Raw genomic sequence first — 17,061 nt, 5'->3', positions numbered from 1 at the left:
TTTTTTGAAATCTCTCATTGTGCTGATGGCACAGTAAGAACTTAAAAATATTTGTTGGGTAAACACAGAAGCTGTGTACTCATCACACAGTTGAAACGAAACCCTCACCTGCTCCGTGGTGGGTGGAACTGCAGTTGCACTGACAATCCCAGCTACCATGTTCCAAGCGACTGTTAGGGATGCGCCAGCTTCCCGCCTACATTCATTCCTTCAGCAGCTCTCTTCTTGTGCACCAGGCTGTGCCAAGCACAGAGGTCACCCATGGGAACCACCCTGGGGAAGAAACAGAGCCTGTGCTGCTCTGAGTTTATAGTTTATGACAGGACAGCAGTGCCCTTCCCTTGCGCCTCAGCCTGCGCAGGGTCATCAGTTCCGCCTCCTCGCGCCTTCTGCACTTGCAGTCCTGGAGGTGGCCTACTTTAACCAGTTCTGTTCTTCGGACTTGTTTACTTTGTCCTAGTTTGGGAGAAAGGAGGAAAAGAGGGATGTATGAGCAAGTTAAGTTCAAGAGGAGTTCCTTAGGTAGTTTGTAAGCAGTCTTTGTAAAGTTGGCTGTATGGGAGGAGTAGGTGAGAAACAAAACATAGCAAAAGTTTCAGAAGTTTTGATTCCCCTTACCAGCAACAGAACTATATTTAAAACAAGCAAGCTATTTTTACATTATTTTGAGTTTTTGAACTATATTTCTGATTGCAAGGGCTTGGATTTTAATGCAAAGCAGAATGACCCGTCTCATGGGCTCTGATTGAGGGACGTTTGTTAGAATTGTTCCAGGTATCATGTAAGAGTGGTGTTTGGAAAGAACTAATGAACTAAAAAAGGAATATCACTGGATATTTGAAATCAGTAATTTACCACTGACCATTGAACAACACGGGTTTGAATTTTCTCACGTTCACTTATACTTGGATTTTTCTCAGTAGTAAAATCAGTAATGCTGTATTGATGGAATCTGTGGATATAGAGGGCCGACTGTGCTCACATTTTCAACCATTGAGCGAACGGGTGCCCCTAACCCTCTCATTGTTCAGGAGTCAACTGGACTTTGGTCTGGTAAAGTTCCTGTTGCTCGTTACATATCAATACCTGGGGACTTTCTGAACAAACACAACTTAGCACACAAGACATTCTTCCTGTAGTTTCATTGCTTTTAACTCCATGACACACCTTTTTAAATTAATAACTGGGCAGACAGGAACACTTATGGTCTAGCGCACCCTATAGCCTGCAAAGTATGTGTCTGTTGACAGCTATTTTAAACCTAGTAATTAATCAGTCACTGTTTCCTTAATAAATACCATCTATCTTGGTAAAGTCATATACTTATAAGTGGTATTCAAGTTATATTAAAGATATTTGCATTTCTTATTTTTACTATGTCAATCTAGATTGCCTGGGTATTTTTTTCATACCCATCTCCCTTAGACTCTGCATTTTCAAGGTCTAAGGGAGCTCTTCCTTCAATCACCTTTGGGTCCTGTATGTCGAGCGTAGGGCCAGGCTCACTGTATGTGGGTCGTAAGGACTGAACAAGGCTATTGTTGTTTCACAGGCCCAAACATGAGGACTTTACAAAGTTGTGTATGTGTTAAGTCGCTCCAGTTCTGTCCAGCTCTTTGTGACCCCATGGACTGTAGCCCAACGCTCCTCTATCCGTGGGGTTCTCCAGGCAAGAATACTGGCGTGTGTTGCCATTTCCTCCTCCAGGGGCTCTTTCCGACCCAGGGATCAAACCCACATCTCTTATGTCTCCTGCTTTGGCAAGCAGGTTCATTACCACTAGCATCACTTGGAAAGCCCCTGAAAGTGTGTCAGTCGTTCAGCTATGTCCAGTCTTTGCCACCGCGTGTACTGTAGCCTGTCAGGCCCTCTGTCAGTAGGATTTCCCAGGCAAAGTGAAGTGACCCATAAGTCCACATTATCTAGTATCTGTCTGTCATTGCCATGATAGATTGATCTCCCCCCTGCCCCCCCCCCCCCCCCCCCCACCACATGAGTACCAGAAAAGAAGGCGATCTCCAGATTCTGACTGAAAGTTATGTAGTAGTTGTCCTGGCACTGTGGCTATAGGAAGGATTATTTCCCTTCCTTCAAATAAGAACATGGACCTCTAGGAACCAAGCAAAAATGGGTACTAGTATTATCATAGCTGGAATTTCAAGAATTCTTTTTTAACTTCTGACGCTCAGGTATTACTTCCTTTGAAGTTAAAGGTCCAAAAGTTGCTTAAATTCTGGTGCGGTGTCCCTGGATCCCCTTGCTGATAGAAGCCAGTATGGGCCAGGCATTGCTTCCACGTCCGATAACACTGGCAGTTGGCAAGCTGGGATTGCTTGCTCTCGGTGCTGCCCTGAAATTCATGCAGCTGTATGGAGTCACAGTACTGGCTGGACCTTGGACCCAGTATAATCATCTACACTTAAAACCACAAGGAAAAGTGGTTTCAGATGATTCCACTCACAGACAGATGTGAAACTTCTGTCTGGTAAAGTAAAATGAAACTTCATAGTGTTCAATAGGGTTCAGGCTGTTGGTTTTTTTTCCCAAATTATGTTACCAGAGGATCGTGAACACTGATTGCCTATAACATGATTCTCCCTCCACGATTTTCTTAAAAGAACAACCATGGAAACCTAGTGCAGCAGTTTACTGGGCGGGATAGCCCTGGGACATCATTTTCTTGACAGGTTTGATTTTGTCCAAAAGATTTGAACAGTTACAGAACACACTTCTTTCTCACCTCAGTGTATTGGGACCTTTTTATTCTGCTTAATTGTGCTTGGCTTCAGAGCAGTTTTGGTGGCCTCAAGGAGTAGAGAAGGTGTTTTGTTACAGAACTCTGTGTCTTTAAACAATGAAATAAAAGATCCTGGAGATGGGACTGCTTCTAGGTAACGAACCTTAAAGAGGGAGCAGTACATACCTTTGGTTCAGATCACTCTGCTTCTCATCACTTGATTGGTTCTTAAGGAGGTTAGGACCTACCAGGTTCTCAGAACTCTCTCAGAATGTTCTAGGAGAGGCTAAGCCCAGAGAGCTGGCCCTGTGCTTTACTAACCACTGGCCCAGTGGCTTCTTGGGAAGAGGCCATGTGGCGGGGGCGGAGCCTGGGACCCTTGGCACCTCATGGCATCATTTCTAGCATGCCTTTTCCCCTCTGAATGAAGGACCAGCTTGGCAGAAACAATTATCTATAAGCCAAAGCCTGGTTATGGATGAAGAAAGGAAGGGAAAAAGGAAGGCAAAACAATGTTTAAGTCAGTTTCTGAAGCGGGGTTGTGGGGGTCCTCTCCTAGGAAACTGTCCTTCAAGAGGGGCACAATAAGGATGTTTTTTGCCTGGAGAAGCTTTGCCAACCTCCTTCCTCAATTGTAGCTGGAGAGACAACCGCTAATCCAGCAGGAGATTCATCTCCAAATGGCTGGGTTTTCTTTTTCTGCTAATGGATCGGATTGATTGAGTGGCGGAAGTTGCTGCTAAAGCTACATGGGCTTAAGTGCTCTTCAGACCAGGAGCATCGTTCCGTCTGGTCCTGGACCAGTGTTCACAGAAGACAGTAGATAGCCTGCGTCTGAGCACATCCGACTTTTCAGTGGGCAGCAGGCTAGTCAGAAATCACAGCTCTGTAGCCTTGATGAAGGTTACAGTCTTCCCAGGTGTAAGGACAAAAGTCTTCCCAGGTTGCTCAGTGGTAAAGAATCGCCTGCCGGTGTAGGAGATGAAGGAAATGTGAGTTCAATCCCTGGGTCAGGAAAGATCCTCTGGAGAAGGAAATGGCAACCCACTCCAGTATTCTTGCCTGAAAAATTCCATAGACAGAGAAGGCAAGTGGGCTACAGTCCACGGGCTCACAAAGAATCGGACAGAACCGAGTGATTAAGCGTGCACATACACTCTGAGCAGCCTGGGATGTTGAGAAGAGGTGTCAAGGATTTTTTGTTGTTACTGTCTGTTTTTTGTGTTTTTTTTTTTTTTAAACATCTTTATTGCAGTGTAACTTATAAACTATAAAATTAACTCATTTTAAATGTACAATTCAATAAATTTTTAGTAAATTTACAGAATTGTGCAGTTATTACCACAAGCCAATTTACAACATTTCCGTCATCCCACAAAGGTCCTATGTACCCATTTGCTGTCATTTCTCATTCTCAACCCCAGCCCCGGGCAATCACTAATATATTTTCTTTGTCTTTTCTAGATATTTCATAGGAATGGAATCATACAAAAATAGGTATTCTTTTGTGACCAGCTTCTTTCACTTTTGGATAATGGAGTTTATCCATGTTGTACTTTACTCACTTTTTATGGCATTTTTATTCCATTTATGGATGTATCATGTACTCTTGCCTAGAAAATCCCATGGACAGAGGAGCCTGGTAGGCTGCGGTCCACGGGGTCGCTAAGAGTCAGACACGACTGAGTCACTTCACTTTCTTTTTTCCCTTTCATGCATTGGAGAAGGCAATGGCAGCCCACTCCAGCACTATTGCCTGGAGAATCCCAGGGACAGCAGAGCCTGGTGGGCTGCCGTCTATGGGTTCGCACAGAGTTGGACACGACTGAAGCGACTTAGCAGCAGCATGTTTCTTCACCTGTTCACCAGTTAATGGACATTTGAATTGTTGCCAGCAAGATATTTTTTAAAGAACTATATTATCACCTAAATATTTTTAAAGTAATTTAAATGTCAACTTGGAGAAATGTAGAGTTGGGAAGCAAAATTCACAAGGAAAGAATGGCATTTATAGGCTTTGTAAGCCTGTTATGGGGCTTCCCTGGTGGCTCAGTGATAAAGAATCCACCTACCAATCAATGCAGGAGACATGGGTTCAATCCCTGGATTAGGAAGATCCCCTGGAGGAGGAAATGGCAACCCACTCAAGTATTCTTGCCTGGGAAGTCCCATAGACAGAAGCCTGATGGACTCCAGTCAGATGAGACTTAGTGACTAAACAACAGCAAAGCTTGTTATGACTTAGTAGGTAAAGGGCAGAGTCTTGCAGCTTCCATGAGCCTCAGGTTGGGTTAATGAAGCCACGAGCAGTGCATTCCCTCCCTCTGGGGATCCTGGCTGTGGCTGATCAGCCCGCCTAGTCGTTGAGTCTGTGTGCCCATCAGATGAGCTGAAGGCACTGCGTGCAGCTGGTTCATCCAGGAGCACGCACAGCTCTTCAGTTCAGTACATCATTCTAAAAGAATTCAAGAACTGCCACTGTGAGCACATTGGGCATTAGACGGCTCAAGCCTGCGCTTGGTGCTGGAAGTGCAGTGATCCTTGACCTTAATTCATTTCCTTAGTTTTTACTAGGGAGACAGAGTACACAGGTGGTATCCTGTGAGGTAGAGGAAAGCCTTTTGAGGAAAGAGAAGCAAGAAACAGACCTGGAAAGAGGAGGAGGAGGAAGGTCGAGGAAGCATCTCTGAGACCGAGGTGGCCGGGTGTCCAGGAGAAAAGCCTGCAGGCCAGAGAGCAGGATCCTCGCGTTGGCCTGTTGAGAGCACAGCCCAGAGGCCACTATGTCTGGAGCACAGCGATCGGGGTGGGGAGGGGTGGCGGCAGCCCTCGATTGGGGGCTATAGCCGTGCTCTCGGTGCCTGGTCCTACCCTGTGGTGGAAAGGACAGAAGTCACTGTTGACTTTCCTCCTTGGTAGACTCGGGCTCTGTGTGTTCTCTATGCTTAGTCATGTCTGACCCTTTGCGACCCCATGGACTGTAGCCCTCCAGGCTCCTATGTCCGTGGGGATTCTCCAGGCAAGAATACTAGAGTGGGTTGCCATTCCCTTCTCCAGGGGATCAAACCCAGGGATTCCAACCCAGGGATCAAACCCAGGTCTCCTGCATTGCAGGTGGATTCTTTACCAGCTGAGCCACCAGGGAACTACCTGTATCTCTCTTCCCCTGCTTAGATAGTTCAGTCCTGGGTCCTTTTTTAATGCTGAAAAGGGAAACAGTTTATGGTACTTAAACAGTACTCTTCACCTATCAGGCAAAAAAGTGTGATAACACCAAGTGTTGGTGATCGTGGCAGCATAGTGTGGTGGTTGTTGGAACACAGAGTGCTGCAGCCACTTTGGAGAAAGTGTTTGACAATATCAAACAAAAATGAAAAATCTATCATGTACTCTGTGCCCCAGCGATTCTGTTTCTTGGTAAATTCTTCCCTGTGTGCACAGACATGGACAGCTTCTTGCCAAACAGTTGGTATTAGCAGTAGCTTGTAAGCCCTCTAAATGTCACTTAGATGAGGAAGTCAAAAAATTGGCTTATGTGGTTGTGGGGGTCTGGAAAATCTGAAATTACAGGGTAAGCCAGCAGCTGGAAGTCCATGAGCAGAATGTCTTCTTCCTCAGGGAAACCTCAGTTTTATTCTTAAAGCCTTTCAATGGATTGAGTGAAGCCCACTCAGATTATGGAGGATAATCTCCTAAAGGCTACTGGTTGGTAACCACATCTTCAGAAGTCCTGCACAGCAACACCTAAATTAGTATTCAGTTGACTAACTAGGTACGGTAGCAGACACACAAAATTAGCCATCACAAAGGGATACAGAAAGAAGTTAAATAGGAATAAACTCAGTTAACACATATCAAGGTTAACAGGTCTCTGAAGTATAACATTGAATTTTAAAAAAAGCAAGATGTGACAGTAAAATTTATTATATGATACTATTTATTTAATTAAATGCTCAAGCAAAATTACCAATCCTGACTAAATAAATGTGTGTATAAAATGAGTTAGAAAGTTTCCAGTCAAGTATTGGTTCCCTGTGGGGATGAAAAAAAGATATAAGACTTGAATGGGGTGGTTAAAACACCTTGTGGTTTTTGCCATGTAGTTCTGTAACGTTTTAATTCCTTTTCAACAAATGAAATCAACATGACAGTGTTAACCGTTCGTTATTAATTCCCCGAAGGACTACAGGTAGTTGGAGAATCTTCTTTTTCTCCCCTACGCCTTCCCTTTTTTTAAGGAAAGGAAAAGGAGAAAGTCAGAAATATTTGTTTGTCTGGGTAGAACTTGTCCATATTGTATAGCTATTAAAAGACTAATTATACTCATCTAACATCAACATTCAGAAAACTAAGATCATGGCATCTGGTCCCATCACTTCATGGGAAATAGATGGGGAAACAGTGTCAGACTTTATTTTGGGGGGCTCCAAAATCACTGCAGATGGTGACTGCAGCCATGAAATTAAAAGACGCTTACTCCTTGGAAGGAAAGTTATGACCAACCTAGATAGCATATTACAAAGCAGAGACATTACTTGGCCAACAAAGGTCCGTCTAGTCAAGGCTATGTTCTTTCCAGTAGTCATATGTGCATGTGAGAGTTGGACTGTGGAGAAAGCTGAGCGCCAAAGAATTGATGCTTTTGAACTGTGGTGTTGGAGAAGACTCTTGAGAGTCCCTTGGACTGCAAGGAGATCCAACCAGTCCATTTTAAAGGAGATCAGTCCCAGGTGTTCTTTGGAAGGAATGATGCTAAAGCTGAAGCTCCAATACTTTGGCCACCTCACGCAAAGAGCTGACTCATTGGAAAAGACTCTGATGCTGGGAGGGATTGGGGGCAGGAGGAAAAGGGAACGACAGAGGATGAGATGGCTGAATGGCATCACCGACTCGATGGACATGAGTTTTGGTGAACTCTGGGAGTTGGTGATGCACAGGGAGGCCTGGCCTGCTGCAATTCATGGGGTCGCAAAGACGACTGAGCGACTGAACTGAACTGAACATCAAGAGGAGTTTCCCTGGTGGCTCAGCAGTAAAAGAATCTGCCTACCAATGCAGGAGGTGTGGGTTCTATCCCGGGTTGGGAAGATCTCCTGGAGAAGGAAATGGCAACCCACCCAGTATTCTTGCCTGGGAAATCCCATGGGCAGGGGAGCCTGGTGGGCTACAGTTCATGAGGTTGCAAAGAGTTGGACATGACATAGCGACTAAACAACAGCAACAAATCAGGGGTAAGGTTACTAGAAACCTTCCCCAAAGAAAATATTGTAGAAACTTGCATAATTTCTTACCCTAAAATAGTGATCTTTGTCATAAAAGCATTTTTATCTCACTTTATTGCATAATCCTCCTCAAAGAACTTATCTGGAGGCCTGAGGGGTGAGTGCAAAGGTTAGTGCCCGGGTCTGACGCTACCTGTTGGACCTTCAGGAAGGTTTTTGTATTTCACATCTCAAATTTTCATGTCTCATCTGCAAAATGGGGGTGATAACTGTTGCATTGTTAGGGTCTGAAGAGAGAACCCAAGTGAGGTGCCAGGCCTAGAGCCTGAAACATAGACTCTGGAGCATCAAAATGCATTTCAGAAAGAAAAAAGGAATCGAGTTTCCAACTGGATAGAGCAGATAATAATTACACCTCCAGTTTTCTTGGTACCGCTTCTGGAGGTTTTTGTACTCGTGGTCTCTCTCACCCTGACATAACACTTTGAGGCAGGAGAGCCCAGATCATTTGTTTTCACCTTACTGAGAGGAAGCGGTGGTGCCTGGAGACTTCTAAGTAAATAGGAGTGCTCATCCCTCTGAAGAGAAGACTAATAACTTCCGAGCTCCTGTCTTGCGACATTAGTTGCTGTAGTTGACTCAGGGCACTAGGAGTCAGGTGCCCTGAAGAGCGCACAGTAAGTGTTCCATAAATGTTAGTTATTATTCCATGGAATGCTCATACCCCTCATGAGGTAAAAATGAGTTTTTGCCATCTTACAGAGGAGACGGGCTCAGCAAGGATAGATGTGATTTGCCCAAGGATTCGAGGCCATGGGGTTTTTATGCCATGTTCCCCACCCCTCGTGTTTCTGGCTATTGGGATGGCATGTTACATAGTATCTGTTGGTGTTCACTTGCTAAGCCGTGTCTGACTCTTTGCAACCCTGTGGACTGCAGTATACCAGGCTTCCCTGTCCTCCACTATCTCCTGGAGTTTGCTCAAATTCGTGTCCATTGAGTCTGTAATGCTACCTAACCATCTCATCCTCTGCCACCCCCTCTTCTGCCTTCAATTTTTCCCAGCATCAGGGTCTTTTCCAATGAGTCAGCTCTTCCCATCAGGTGGCCAATGTATTGAAGCTTCAGCTTCAGCAACCGTCCTTCCAATGAGGATTCAGGGTTGATTTTCTTTAGGATTGACTGATTTGATCTTCTTGCTGTCCAAGGGACTCTCTAGAGTCTTCTCCAGCATCACAATTTGAGAGCATCAGTTCTTCGGCACTCAGATGATGCTAATTGATCTGTAATACAAGTTGATAGCTGGTAGCCTGGACAGATCTTACAGACTGTTCACATTTGACTGGTAGGAAGCATTTTTGTGTATTTATATCTTTGAATATGAGTACTTTTGTTCTAACTTAATAGTTCAAACAAAAACATCTCTTGTCTAATTTTCTTGGCTTCTGCTCCCCATTCAAGGTGGGCATGAACACATGGCTCTTCAGACCATCAGTTAGTCCACAGGTATCCACCCTTTTGCTAGATTTACTCACCATTACTTTCCCTAAGGGCTCCCCAAGGTGGCTCAGTGGTAAAGAACCCATCTGCCAATGCAGGAGATGAGGGTTTGATCCCTGGGTCGGAAAGAGCCCCTGGAGAAAGAAATGGCAACCCACTCCAGTATTGTTGCCTGGGAAATCCCATGGACAGAAGAGCCTGGGAGGCTACAGTCCATTGGGTCACAAAAGAGTTGGACACGACTTAGCAACTAAACAGCAACAGCTTTCTCTAAAGGCAGGGGATGTAATCACATACTGATGATGTCAGTCTAGAAACTGCAGCTTCCAACAACACCTGGAAGAAGGAAGTGAGATTTTCTATTAATACAAATGACTTCTAGCTAGAAGTAATCTCAGTTAGCCCTGTTGTTGTTCAGTCACTCAGTCGTTTGTCTGACTCTTTGCGACCCCATGCCCTGCAGCACGTCAGGCTTCTCTCTCCTTCACCATCTCCTAGAGCTTGCTCAGACTCGTGTCCGTTGAGTCAGTGATGCCATCCAACCATCTCATCCTCTGTCATCCCCTTCTCCTGCCTTCAATCATCCCCAGGATCAGCATCTTTTCTAATGAGTCAGCTCTTCACATCAGGTGGCCAAAGTATTGGAGCTTCAGCTTCAGCATCCGTCCTTCCAATGAATATTCAGGATTGATGTCCTTTAGGATTGATTGGTTTGATCTTGCAGTCCAAGGGACTCTTAAGAGTCTTCTCCAACACCACAGTTCAAAAGCATCAATTCTTCAGTGCTCAGCCTTCTTTATGGTCCATCTCTTACATCCATACGTGACTGGAAACTATAGTTAGCCCTTATGAACAAGTATTTTTGTCACATGAAATTAAAGGGTGCCTTATTTAAGATTTGTGACATTGCTAGATTAATTCACATGAGATTATTTAAAATAAAATATCAAAAATTTCAAAGATACATACAGTACCTGAATCAAATTATAAAAAAACCCATATTAGAGATTCTTAAATCACTTTTAAAGCTTATTCTAGTGTAACTATAACCCACACTTTTCAACTGAGAAAAGTTTTCAACAGCTGAAATATCAAATAATTTGTCCTTGGTCTTGTAGAGAATTGACAAAAGAAATGAAGAGAGAAACTACTGCTTAGGAATTTGAGATCAGCTCAGTTTAACTATCTGTCTCATCATATTTGTATTTATGCTTTATAAATACCCTGTAGTTTCATACTGGTAAAGGTAATAATTTTCAATAATGAAAGAAAAATCTAAATGGTGAGAAAGTTAAAGCCATCATAAGATTGTGTAATACCTTTTAAAATTATGATCTGTAACTATGCACGAGGCAGAGGAATTGTATGAGCTAAACAGAGCAACTAGAAATCTGGTGGGATGTGCCTGTAGGTTTGCAGTGGCCTTTTCCTCAGCCGTCTGGCGACTAGCCAGGGACAGATCCCCGAGGACCCGGCGCTCTTGTGACAGGACCAGCCCTCTTCACTACGAGGTGCAGCGCAGGTACGGCAGAGCCATCTTTTTTCACCTAGAAGATCCATGTTCTTCCCTGGATGGAGAGGAAACTCATTTTGGTTCAGACTGTTTTGACACATTATCCCCCTCGCTGAGCAGTAACGTTGGAATACATCCTAGGCTTTTATTATTGATGGTAACAAAATAGTGATTCTTGGCCCAATAATGCCTTTTATAATGTATTTTGTTTTTATACTTGGAATCTTAAGCCTTTTATTCTTAGTGCCAAACTTAAAATGACTTTGTTCATTACTGCTCTTGATTCTAAATTTGAGTCTCTAAACAATTCAGTTCTTGGCGAGCCTTGACACAGCATGGCCTTTGACCCAACTACTGCCCTACCCCCTGAGAATTTAGGACCCGTCCAATTCACAAGGACATCCATTGCTATGATAAAAATTTTGCAAATTGTGAATTTTGACAGCCACACTGCATTTCTGTTTCTGAGTTTAAAAATACACGTACTTCAGCTGAAATAGCTAGATTAATGGCCAACAGCCAGTGGAGAAGTGGATTTTCCACTATTCAAAGAGGCTAGAATTTCCAGGGGAACCATTTCTGTAGCAAAACCTAAAATAAAGAATTGAAGTATATGTTGATCTTCCAAGCTTAAAAATTACTGTATTGTTTTCTCTGAAGTAAATGGTGGTCCCTTGTCTTAGTTGAACTTTTTCCAGTTGAATCATTTGGATAGTGGTTTATGCTTGGTATTAACTTTGGAAGTTCTCATGAATTCATTGTTTTTGAAATTTTAAGAGAGGAATTATATGTAAACAGTCCAAGAATTCTATCAAGAAATCAAATTCTATTTTCCCATTATTTGAGTAAAGCTGATGGCTGGATGGCGTCACTGACTCGATGGACGTGAGTCTGAGTGAACTCCAGGCGTTGGTGATGGACAGGGAGGCCTGGCGTGCTGCGATTCATGGGGTCGCAAAGAGTCAGACACGACTGAGCGACTGGACTGAACTGAGAATAATCTTAGGAAAGAACACAGAGCTTAGCGTCTTGCTGCTTTTCTGCTAGAAGGCAGGTTGCTCTGTATTGGTGTCCTTGCACATATTACCTAGACTCAGGCACGTGGGATTATAGTAAGAATTTTAAATGATGTTTCAAAACAGTTTTATCTTTTTGTTGGAAAGCAACCATTTTCTAAAGAAGTTATTAAAAATTTTAAAACTGAAATCTCATACATTGCCTATGGGAATGTAAAACAGTACAGCCAACTCTGGAAAACAGCTTGGCAGTTTGCTATGAAGTTAAACATCCACCTGCTGTGTGACGCAGCAGTTAACTACCAGGTGTTTATTCTAGAGATAGGGACACTCATGTTCACACACGAGTTTGTACGTGATTGTCCATATCAGGTTTATTTGTAATTGCTGAAAACTGAAAACGACCCAGATGGTTGACGGTGCAATGGATAGACTATGATACATCCATACCCTGGACCACTGACAGAAGAGAAAGGAATAAGCTGTTGATACACCCAGCAACTTGGGGGGTTCTTAAGGACATTGTGCTGAGTGGAAAAATCAGTTTCTAAAGGCCACATACTGTACAACTCCACCTATATTACATCCTCACAGTGACAAAATTATGATGATTGAGATCAGCGGTTGCCAGGGGTCAGGGTGGTTGGGCTATAAAGGGGTAGCATCCTGGAGACCTTTGTGTTACTGGAAGAGTTCTGTACCATAATTGTGGTGACGGTTATACAAATCTATACGTGTGATATAATTTCATAGAAACAAGGCACACACCCTGCAAATTAGAGGTATAACAACTGGTAAATCCAAATAAGGTGTGTAGTTTAACTGTGTTGTACCAATGTTGGTTTCCTGGTTTAGATGATGTACTTTGGCCATCTAAGTTCCCATGGGCAGAAGCATACATGGGACCTTTTATACAGTTTTTATAACTACTTGTGCGCCTTAAGCTATTTCAAAATTAAAAACTTAAAAGAATTGAGGAAAGATGATAAAAATAGCAGCTATGGTGACAGGTCCCCATGATCAGGCACTAAGACTGACTGGCTTGCCAGGGGACTGGTGAGAGGTCAGCCTCGGCTCTGGGGCTTCATGGCTTCTGGCAGTGAATGAGGCTCAGCTGACTGGCTCCAGCAAGACAAGCTGAGTGGACTTCCAGTTAAGCGTGGCCCATTGACCTCATATGTTTTTCTTCTCTTCCGAGAGTACATTAAAATGATGGCAAAGGAACTTAAACCCCCTGTAAATCCATAGTGTAGACACCTGAGAAAGGAAATATCTATTGACTAAAAGCCTAAAGAAATTTGGGGTGATAGAGATGGACAGAGGTGTGATAACTGCCTTACCCTGAAGAGAGGAGCGCCGCAGAGAACTGAGCCCTTCACCCCAGAGAGCCGCCTAGGCTGCTGAGCAGGCCCCGCAGGAGGAGGGAGCCGCAGGGCCAGGACAGGCGTGACTCAGGCGGCTCGCCTCCAGGCCCCCTGCCTGCCCCAGCCGCCACTGTCACAGCTGCTCCCTCTGCCTGGCAGCCGAGGTGCAGTCTCAGTCCCCAGCCGAGGGACTGAAACTCAGAAGTCAGCACAGTGAGCTGTGGGATACCCAACCGCCTTCCAGACCTGGGAAAGCCGACTCCCTGGTGACTGCCATTCCCCCCCACCCTCAAGGGATAGGAAGTTAGAAGTTTCTCTGGAGAGACCCAGTGGCCCTTGGTTACTGTCTCTTGTCTAGTTTCTTTACAGCTGACTTGCTGTCCAGTTGTTTAGAATGAAGCTGCCTAGTCAGTAGCCACCCTGAATGCACGTGCACACACTTCCAGCCAGCGTTTTAGGGCTTGATTCCTAAATACAAACTGATAGTCAAGGATCACCAGACATTTGAGGAATGCCTCCAACATGAAAGACAGTTAGATACCAAACAGTGGGGGACTGGCAGATAATACCCTTCAAATTACAGTTTACTCAGATAAGAGATGATACCACATCCATAAAACAAGAACAGGATGCCTTTTAAAAGGAATAATCAAAAAACTTGAAAGAGCCCAAAAATATATCAAAAGTTTTAAAAACAGAAGAGTTGGAAAGTAAAGTTGAGGCTATCTGTCAGAGACAGAACAAAAAAACGAAGAATCAGAGGAAAAGGGTAAGATGATTAGAGAATAAATCCAGGTTATATAAAATCCTTCTCAGAGTTCCAGAGAATGAAGAGATGAGAATCAAACAGGAATGTTTTTCAGACCTGAAGCATGTGATTTTCTCTATGGATAGGGTCTGCTTGAGTGCCAGTAAAGTAAATTTAAAAATACCCACAGTGAGACAGACCACTGTAGTTTCAGAACACAGGAATAAAGAGAAGGGTTCTAGGAATAAGCCCCTTCCCCTGCGCCATCTCATTTAAAAAAAAAAAAAGTCATATACAAATGACAGCTGACTTCTCAGTAGCAAAACTGGATATTATCACATATATATGGAATTTAGAAAGATGGTAACGATAACCCTGTATGCGAGACAGCAAAAGAGACACAGATGTACAGAACAGACTTTTTGATTCTGTGGGAGAGGGAGAGGGTGGGATGATTTGGGAGAATGGCATTGAAACATGTATAATATCATATAAGAAATGAATTGCCAGTCTAGGTTCGATGCAGGATACAGGATGCTTGGGGCTGGTGCACTGGGATAACCCAGAGGGATGGTATGGGGAGGGAGGTGGGAGGGGGGTTCAGGAGTGAGAACTTATGTACACCCGTGGCGGATTCATGTTGATGTATGGCAAAACCAATACAGTATTGTAAAGTAAAAAATAAATAAATAAAAAATAAAATAAAGACAGTGGAGGGCTTCCCTGGTGACTCAGTAGTAAGGAGTCCTCCTTATCCAGCAGGCCTCTCCCTTGCCTCAGAGCAACTAAGCTGGTGCGCCACAGCTGCTGAGCCTGTGCTCCCGAGCCCAGGAGCCTCGGCTACTGGCACGCCCTAGAGCCTGTGCTTGCTGCAGCTAGAGAAAAGCCTGTGCAGCAACAAAGACCCAGCACAGCTGAAAACAAATAAAATTATTTAAAAGAAATAAAGACAATAATATATAAGGAGCAGTATCTTTTAAATCCTGAGGGAAAATCACTTTCAACCTGAAATACTCTGCCCAGCGAAATACCAATCAAACATCAAGGTGAATATGATTTCAGACACATGGGGACTTACACCTACCTCCTATGTCATTTCTCAGATCATTCTTATAGAATGACCTCCAGCAAATCGGGATGAATGAAGAAAGAGGAAGATGTGGAACCCAGCTAATGAGACTCTCTCACATGGAGGACCAAAAAGGGACAGTGAGGGCAACAGCGTGGCAGGAAACGGTCATGCTGGGCTGAGCAGGAGGACAGAGAGTCCTTGGGGACGTTCTGGGAGAAAAAAAAAAATTGAAGATTAACTGACAACTTCGGCTTGAAAAATGTCAGTAGGCTTCTGTTAGATTTCATGGAGTGTGAGGAAGATGCATGGAAAAATCTAAGGAAGCATTAGAATGAGACTTGTTAATCTCAGGAGAAACAAAAAGGTGTAGCAAGAAAGGAAGCACAATTCTTGGTGCATTCTTTGCATTGTAGTGACCAGTATTTACAAAGTTTAATAAATATTGACTATTGATTTGCCAGGAAACTGCTGTTATGTAGAAAAGACTGGGAACAAGGAAAGTAGAGTTATTTACCATAGCAGAAGGCCAGTGATTATTGTTCAAAGTCAAGAAGTCAAGAATATTAATCAAAACGATGGCAGTAAATACAGAAGAGCACTTTCAGTGGAGCTGTTACATGGGAGTAAGGCCAGGGAGGGGGAAGGGTTGAGGCAGGGATTATTTTCCATGATAAGCCTCTATCAGTGTCTAATAAAATGCATCTAATAAAATAAAAGTTGATAAATAAACTTTTAATAATATTAAATAAAAGTTATAATGTTTTTAAATAAAGAACAGTTATAATAAAAGTTATTATGTTCTTTCTCCCCCACAACATGTAATGGAGAACCTCTTTATCCCCAAGAATACATGCGTCATGTTTTCACCCCTGTGAAAGTTGTGTGGTTTTTTTATTCTTTGTTGCTTGGGCCTCTACAAACAAGGTACACATTTTGGTGGAGGCAGGCAGTAAAGAGGATTTGACTGGCCTACCTGGAAAGATTAATATTGTGAAGCTTATTGTTTGTAGGTGGGACAAATATATTCAGTCAGCAAATATATTCAGAGCCTCATAGGAATGATTTCTTGTCTGTAAGATCAGATTTAGGATAGCATTTTTAATGTTCTAAATAGTTGCCTGTCTTACACTTGTCATAGCACTTCTCTCTCTGTTTATGACCTTCTCTTGATGTGGAAATTACGCTTTTAAAAATGAAATCCGTGACATCTGCAGAGATGAGAGCATCATGAAGCCCAGAATGGGAAACCACATCTCCACCTCCACTGCTGTGAGCACCGGGCCTGGTGCCTACTCCACAAATACGTAACGAATGAACTGATGGCCGGGAGAAAATGCCAGTGCCCACCTACAAAGAACGTTCCCGGCTGTCCTGTGTCCTTGAGCCATCCACACCCATCCCCCTCCTAGTAATTAGGCAGAGTAAAAACAGCTCTTAGAAATGTCTGTTCTATTGCTCAAATTCCTGTCCATTGAGTCAGTGATGCTATCTAACCACCTCATCCTATGCCACCCTCTTCTCCTCCCGCCTTCAATCTTTCCCAGCACCAAGGTCTTTTCCAGTGAGTTGCCTCTTCGCATCAGGTGAGGTGGCCAAAGTATTGGAGCTTCAACTTAAGCATCAGTCCTTACAACGAATATTCAGGCTTGATTTCCTTTAGGACTGACTGGTTTGATCTCCTTGCAGTCCAAGGGACTCTCAAGAGTCTTCTCCAACACCACAGTTTGAAAGCATCAATTGTTTGGCACTCAGCCTTCTTAATGGACCAAAAATCTTTATTGATAGCCAAAACACTGTCCGTATACTTAAGTTCCTGTCATGCACCCGTGTTTCCTATTACTAGTGTGATGGCCATTAACTTACCTAAACCCAAAAGGAGCACTGGCTTC

At 43.5% G+C, this 17,061-nt stretch overlaps 1 protein-coding gene across 1 annotated transcript in view; it reads left to right on the top strand.

Moving 5' to 3' along the window:
• The first annotated feature begins 945 nt into the window (after positions 1-945).
• The window catches only part of BAIAP2L1 (BAR/IMD domain containing adaptor protein 2 like 1), a 63,933-nt gene continuing 47,817 nt past the window's right edge, over positions 946-17,061 (top strand). Inside the window, exon 1 of the mRNA XM_052635802.1 lies at positions 946-1,053. Coding sequence (XP_052491762.1) covers positions 946-1,053 — 108 coding nt within the window. The remainder of the gene's footprint in view (positions 1,054-17,061) is intronic.

Source organism: Budorcas taxicolor, chromosome 2, assembly GCF_023091745.1.
Source record: "Budorcas taxicolor isolate Tak-1 chromosome 2, Takin1.1, whole genome shotgun sequence".
NCBI classification, from domain to species: Eukaryota; Metazoa; Chordata; class Mammalia; order Artiodactyla; family Bovidae; genus Budorcas; species Budorcas taxicolor.
This window is presented reverse-complemented; position numbering and strand designations above follow the sequence as displayed.